General features: G+C 56.7%; 2 protein-coding genes across 3 annotated transcripts in view; both read left to right on the plus strand.

The window, feature by feature from the left end:
• Positions 1 to 4006, plus strand: part of LOC1280162 (collagen alpha-1(III) chain) — a 29680-nt gene extending 25674 nt beyond the window's left edge. The window contains exons 5-7 of the mRNA XM_061657859.1: positions 48 to 2931; positions 3003 to 3226; positions 3312 to 4006. Coding sequence (XP_061513843.1) covers positions 48 to 2931; positions 3003 to 3226; positions 3312 to 3501 — 3298 coding nt within the window. The 3' untranslated portion in view covers positions 3502 to 4006. The remainder of the gene's footprint in view (positions 1 to 47; positions 2932 to 3002; positions 3227 to 3311) is intronic.
• A 275-nt stretch (positions 4007 to 4281) lies between these two features.
• LOC1280163 (thioredoxin reductase-like selenoprotein T homolog CG3887) lies at positions 4282 to 5880 on the plus strand. 2 transcript variants are annotated; one of them, XM_319979.5, is made up of 3 exons: positions 4282 to 4656; positions 4796 to 5084; positions 5169 to 5880. In XM_319979.5, exons 1-3 carry the CDS (start codon positions 4493 to 4495, stop codon positions 5328 to 5330), a joined length of 615 nt encoding a protein of 204 aa, XP_319979.5. In that variant the 5' UTR covers positions 4282 to 4492; the 3' UTR covers positions 5331 to 5880. The 2 variants fall into 2 exon arrangements, with proteins under 2 accessions (XP_319979.5, XP_061511163.1); XM_061655179.1 differs by having other exon boundaries at positions 4303 to 4656; positions 4796 to 5880.
• The last annotated feature ends 638 nt before the right edge of the window (positions 5881 to 6518 follow it).

A 6518-nucleotide genomic window follows, 5' to 3' on the forward strand; every position in this document is an offset into this window, starting at 1 on the left:
TATCATCCTCTCTCCTTCTCTCTTCCCCTTCCCCCATCATACAACAGAGGTGCCAAAGGAGAGCGCGGTGACCAGGGAGATCGGGGCGAACCGGGCGCTATGTCGGAGATGACGTACAGCATCGCGGGCCCGAAAGGCTTGCCGGGAGTGCCCGGCGACGTCGGCCCCAAGGGCGAAAAGGGCTACAAGGGCGAAATGGGATTGCACGGAATGCGCGGCCAGGATGGACCGGCCGGACTGCCCGGCGTCAGCCGTCAGGGACCGGAGGGCTACAAGGGCTACTACGGCGTGATCGGTGACCACGGGCCGGCCGGAATGCCGGGCGAAGATGGCCGTCCCGGACCGGACGGGATGCCCGGTCTGCAGGGGCTGCGCGGCCAGCGCGGTGACCCGGGCCGACCGATACTGATGGGCGAAAAGGGCGTGGAAGGCGAGGGCGGCTTCTACGGCGAAATTGGCGACAAAGGCTTCAAGGGCCCGGAAGGTATCCGCGGCACGACCGGAATGCCGGGAGTGAAGGGAGAGCGGGGCGATCCGGGCCCGCTCGGCAAGCCGGGCCTGCGCGGCAACAAGGGCCAGATGGGTGACATCATTTACGGCGATCGTGGAGCGCCGGGCCTGCCGGGCCGCGATGGTCTGCAGGCACCGTACGGCGACAAGGGCGAACGGGGCGAACCGGGCATGGAAGGTTTCCCCGGGCCCAAGGGCGAGCGGGGCGAAATCGGACGCGACGGACTGCCCGGACTGCCCGGCGACGATGGACTGCCGGGCGAGCGCGGCCTGCAGGGACGCATGGGCGATATGGGCGAGGAAGGCTACCAGGGCGAACGGGGACCGACGGGCGATCCAGGCTATCCCGGTCTGACCGGCGCCCGCGGACTGGCGGGACTGCGCGGACTGGCCGGCCCGACCGGCGACCCGGGTGATATGGGCTTCCCGGGGCGCGACGGAGCACCGGGCCGGAAGGGCGAGCGCGGTGACTTTGGCGATGTGGGACCGCGCGGACGCAAGGGCAGCGCTTCGTTCAGCGGCATGAAGGGCGAAAACGGCGAGCCGGGCATGATGGGCCCGCCCGGGTACAACGCACGCCCCGGCCAGATGGGTCGCAAGGGCGAGGAGGGAGACGCCGGCCAGGTCATCGACGGATATCCGGGCGTGAAGGGACAGAAGGGCGCCCCGGGCTTCCCCGGCATCCCGGGCCGACCGGGTGCGAAGGGCGAGCGGGGAGATGTCGGCGTGTTCGGCCCGAAGGGTATTTCCGGCGACAAGGGACGCGATGGCTATCCAGGCATTGCCGGACGCCCGGGACGGCCCGGACCGCGTGGACCGTTGGGCCCGCGAGGAGAGCAAGGATCGCGGGGCGAAACGGGCGAACCGGGCGAGGACGGACTGCGAGGCTACGCTGGCGAAAAGGGACTGCGCGGTGACGTCGGTCCGGTCGGACCGACCGGTTTGACTGGAATGGTGGGCGACCCGGGACTGCCTGGCATCCCCGGCAACGTTATGATGCGCTCGGCCCAGCAAGGCGACCGCGGTGACCCCGCCCCCGAGGGTCCGGAAGGAGACGAGGGACCGCCGGGACTGAAGGGCCAGCGAGGCTACCCGGGCCGGAAGGGCGAACAGGGACTGCCCGGATTCGTCGGCATGGTCGGCATCGAGGGACACGACGGACCGAAGGGACAGCGCGGCGACCCCGGCATGAAGGGACAGCCGGGCGAGCTGGAAACGCGCCCCGAGCGAGGCGACCAGGGCGACGCTGGCTACGATGGACTGACCGGACGGCCCGGCCTGCCCGGCAACAAGGGAGCGCCGGGCGACTACGGCGACAACGGGCCGATGGGACTGGCCGGCATGCCAGGCTTCGTGAATGGTGCGCTGAAGGGCATGAGGGGCGACACCGGCTATGAGGGAGCCCCCGGGCTGGACGGGCTGCCCGGCCTGCCCGGCCTGGACGGTGTGATGGGTCCGGCCGGACCGCGTGGCATGCCCGGCAGCATCGGCGCCATCATGCCTGGCTTCCGGGGCGATCCGGGCGAGGACGGGCTGCCGGGGCTGGACGGAATGGTCGGCCCGCCCGGCTTCCCGGGCGACCGAGGACTGACGGGGCTGCCCGGACTGCGCGGACTGCCCGGGCCGAAGGGTCTGCAGGGCGAGGTCGGACTCGAAGGCTACCACGGCATGGTGGGCCTGAAGGGCATGAAGGGCGAGGTGGGCGATCTGCCCAACCTGTCCAACTGGCGGCCGACGCAACCGGGCGACCGGGGCACGCCCGGACTGCGTGGCGAGCCCGGCGACGAAGGTGACATGGGCCCGCCGGGCTACCCGGGCAGCCGGGGCCCCAAGGGCATGCAGGGACTGCAGGGCGAGCAGGGCGCTACGGGCGAGGTCGGCTTCAAGGGCGAGCAGGGCATTGCCGGTGCCCCCGGACGGAGCGGTATCGAGGGACTGCCGGGGCTGCCGGGATTGCCGGGCGAGCCGGCGGCACCACCGCCACCGCCCAAAAACTTGGGCTACCTGTTCGCGCGCCACTCGCAGAAGGTGACCATCCCGGAGTGCCCGATCAACACGTACAAGCTGTGGGACGGGTACTCGCTCGTGAACGTCATCGCTAGCAGCCGGTCGGTGGGGCAGGATCTCGGTGCGGCCGGATCGTGCCTGCGGCGCTTCAGCACCATGCCGTTCATGTTCTGTGATATTAACAACGTCTGCAACTACGCCTCGAACAACGACGACACGATCTGGCTGGCGACGCCCGAACCGATGCCGATGTCGATGGCACCGATCCCGGCCGACCAGGTCGAGCGGTACATCTCGCGCTGCAGCGTGTGCGAGTCAAACACGCGCGTCATGGCGCTGCACAGCCAGTCGATGAGCATACCGGACTGTCCGGAAGGATGGGAGGAGCTGTGGCTTGGCTACAGTTATGCAATGGTAAGGATGCGCGAGTGGCTAATGATGATTGATGACAGTACTGATCGATTGGGATCTTCCTCTTTGCTTAGCACACGTCGGACAACTCGGGCGGCTTCGGTCAGGACTTTGTGTCGCCCGGCTCGTGCATGGAAGAGTTCCGGCCGCAGCCCGTCATCGAGTGCCACGGGCACGGTACGTGCAACTTCTACGACGGTATCTCCTCCTTCTGGCTGACGATCATTGACGACGCGATGCAGTTCAACCGGCCCCAGCCGCAAACGCTGAAGGCACACCAAACGAGCAAAGTGAGCCGGTAAGTCACTCGTCTTCTCGTTTCTGTGGACCCCGAACATGGAAATGCTCTAACGTGGAAATGCTCTCCTTTTCCTGTCTTGCAGCTGCATCGTTTGCCGTCGAAAGGCAGGCATCATGCGGACACTGCACGGGGGCAGCACGATAACGGCGTCGGCCCTTCGCAGAGCGAATACGTCTACGGTGTACCCGCCACCGCCACCACAGCCGGCACCAGGCTCTAGAAGACGGGTGTCCCCGGGTCGGCAGCGTAATCGCAACCGCTACCAGGGCTAGAGAGGAGAGACAAACAGAGAGAGAGAGAGAGGGTTGAAGATGGAGCTGGTGGCTGCAGCAGCAGGAGCTTAAATTTTCCAAACATAATTTTCCAGCATTTCGTTTTTGGTCGATAAGGATGATGTGTAGTAGTCGTATGAATGTTATGTGTTCTAACAAACCAAACTGCCCAGTAGGAGCTAGCCTCTATATCCCAGCCCAGCAGCATAAAACGTTACCAGCAGAACCGCTCCTGGTATTCCTAGTTGTTCCTTTTTTTCCTTCGTTCCTTCGTCCCGTGCCGAACATGGCGTTTGGTCTCTACTTTTTCCCGATTTGTTTCGCTAACCCCTGCAACATTCGTGTGAATGTCTCGCTGAGATGATTCTGGTGTGCCATTGGTTACGATAATGAGTAAAAACGAATGTATCGTCACCAGTATCAGCTTTATAAGTTAGAAAACTGCAAAAAACCACTGAAACGAATATGTAAGCGAATTATTCGATTAATAAAACTACAAAACATATGACGTGTTTGTTATTTATATGATTGTATTTTCGGTTTAAAGGTCAGTCTGTTAATTGTGCAGTGACTTTTACGTTAAATTCACTAGAAGAATGAATAAGTCAGCTGCATTGTCTACTAAAAGTACACATTTAGCTAATCGACCCAAAATGATCTGCATCACATAGAAACAGTAACCGCCAGTTCAAATTTCTAGCGTCTTTTGTGCCGCTATCGCTCCGTCGGCCGTTGAGCGCCGTGTAAACGCAGCATTAGCCGTTGTTAACAAACTGTCAAACGCGACAGCTATCACTGATAAATAGAAAAAAACACACACACACACACCAGAAAAGCACACACAGTAAAACAGAGGCCAATTGAAGTTCTCGCTTTTTCGTATCGTTTTTTCGGGGACCGCAACGAAACTAAACTAATTAAAACATAGGAAATTGTTGTTAGCGCGTTGTTCTTATATCAAACACACACAGAGTCGCATCACAGTCGCAGCATGAGGATGGTGCGATCCTTCGTCCGGTCACACTTTAAGCTGCTGGCGGCGGTACTGCTGGCCGGTCTGGCCGTGAGTATGGTCGAGGCCGAGAAGGAAATACCACTGACCAAGTTCAGCCAAGATGTTGGCAATTACGGTGCAACGATGACGTTCCTGTACTGGTAAGCAGTGGGGCAGGCAGTGGCAACTTCCAGTTCAGTGGATCGATGGATCGAAAGCGGAAGGTGGAAGTTGGTGTAGAGAGTGGGCTGATCAATATTTCTCTCTCTTTTTCCGCCGTGTTTACCCTTCGCGGCGCAGTTATTCCTGCGGGTATCGCAAAGCGTTCGACGACTACCACAACCTCATCCTGGAGAAGTATCCGGAAATTACGATACGGGGCAGCAACTACGATCCGTCCGGCGTGAACATGCTGCTGTCGAAGGTGCTGCTGGTGACGAAGCTGCTGCTGATCGCCGCCCTGATGTCGAACTACGACATCGGGCGCTACATCGGCAACCCGTTTGCCGGCTGGTGGCAATGGTGCTTCAACAACAAGCTGTACGCCTCGATGATGATCTTCTTCCTCGGCAACACGCTGGAAGCGCAGGTATGTTGTAGCAAATGGGGGGTAAATGGGAGGTGCACAATCGGTAAAACAAGCTCTAAAATGATGCAACTATTTGGGGTACAGCTAATATCATCCGGTGCGTTCGAGATAACGCTGAACGATGTGCCGGTGTGGTCGAAGCTGGAGACGGGCCGGTTTCCCGCGCCACAGGAGATGTTCCAAATCATCGACAATCACCTACAGTTTGCCAACAAGATCGAGCCAAATCCGGATTTCGTGAAATAAGCGGCTCGTTGCCAGCAAGGCCAGTCATCCTACACTACTCTCGGCAGTGGTTCACTTATTATTATTGTTTGTTAGTGTTTTCTTGTCAGTTGCCTTACACCGCGGTGTTCCACAATTGTTTGCAAGTATCCAACAACTATTATTATTTGCAATTAAGCAGGATCAAGGGTAAATGTATAATTGGAAAAGGATTCAGTTTTAATTTTCTTCGTTTTCCCCGTCGTACATCATTGAACATTAGCAGCACAGGGATATGTTTGAAATTTTTGTTTTATTTATTTCCCTGTTTTGCGTAAGAATTTAAATACTCCACACGTTTCCCCTTACGAAATGCAGCAAAACGACTAAACAAAATATATTCAACATGTTTTAATTCGCATGTGTTTTGGGCAGGCCGCTCGTGTCTAACGCTCCCCCTTTGAAGGCGCTAGTTTGTAAGGCAATCTGTACGGCGGAAGCAACGTGGGCCGGCAAGTGCATAGGAGCAGATGTGTTTTCGTATCCGTGGAAGAATTGAATAAAATAAACTAAAACCAAATAAACCCACAAACCCGCACATTTGCGCATGGAGTCACATGTGATGTTGCATCTGAATAATGCGTGATGAGAGATAAGGGGAGAAGAACGGAAAGATAAGAGACACTTGGTGCAGAATGATGTTGCCCTCTGCGATGGAAGCCTATTCGAGGCTTAACAATGTAACGCAACCTATGAATTGATGAATGAAGCTCATTGGAAGGATATTAGAAAACAAACTGTCGCAACTTGTGGTCAAAAGTGGAGCGTATAAGCTGTTTGCTTCACTTTTTTGTAGTGATTCATATTAATATTGACTTCTTTGGATTCTATAATATAAGTAAATGAGTTTTTTTGGTCAGAAAGATAACAAAAAATTAAAATAACGTTATGTTGCATGCATTCCAGCTCATTGTTAGACTGTAGCGACCCTTTTAGACCCATTTAGAAACAGCAACCCATATTCTAGAAACTTATCAATTCTAAGTCAAATCAAATTAAAAACTCTTTCTACTGTCCTTCTAACGTTCCTTTCCTTTCTTGCAGTATCAATCGGTATTGATCGAAATAATAAAATAATATATATTTGTTAAATTAGATTTACCACGTTAAAAAAGCAACCTCCCCGAACTCGCTAGTAGTGCTTATGCCACCCTCTTGGTCGACGGACGG

This window comes from Anopheles gambiae, chromosome 3, assembly GCF_943734735.2.
Source record: "Anopheles gambiae chromosome 3, idAnoGambNW_F1_1, whole genome shotgun sequence".
Classification (NCBI taxonomy): Eukaryota; Metazoa; Arthropoda; class Insecta; order Diptera; family Culicidae; genus Anopheles; species Anopheles gambiae.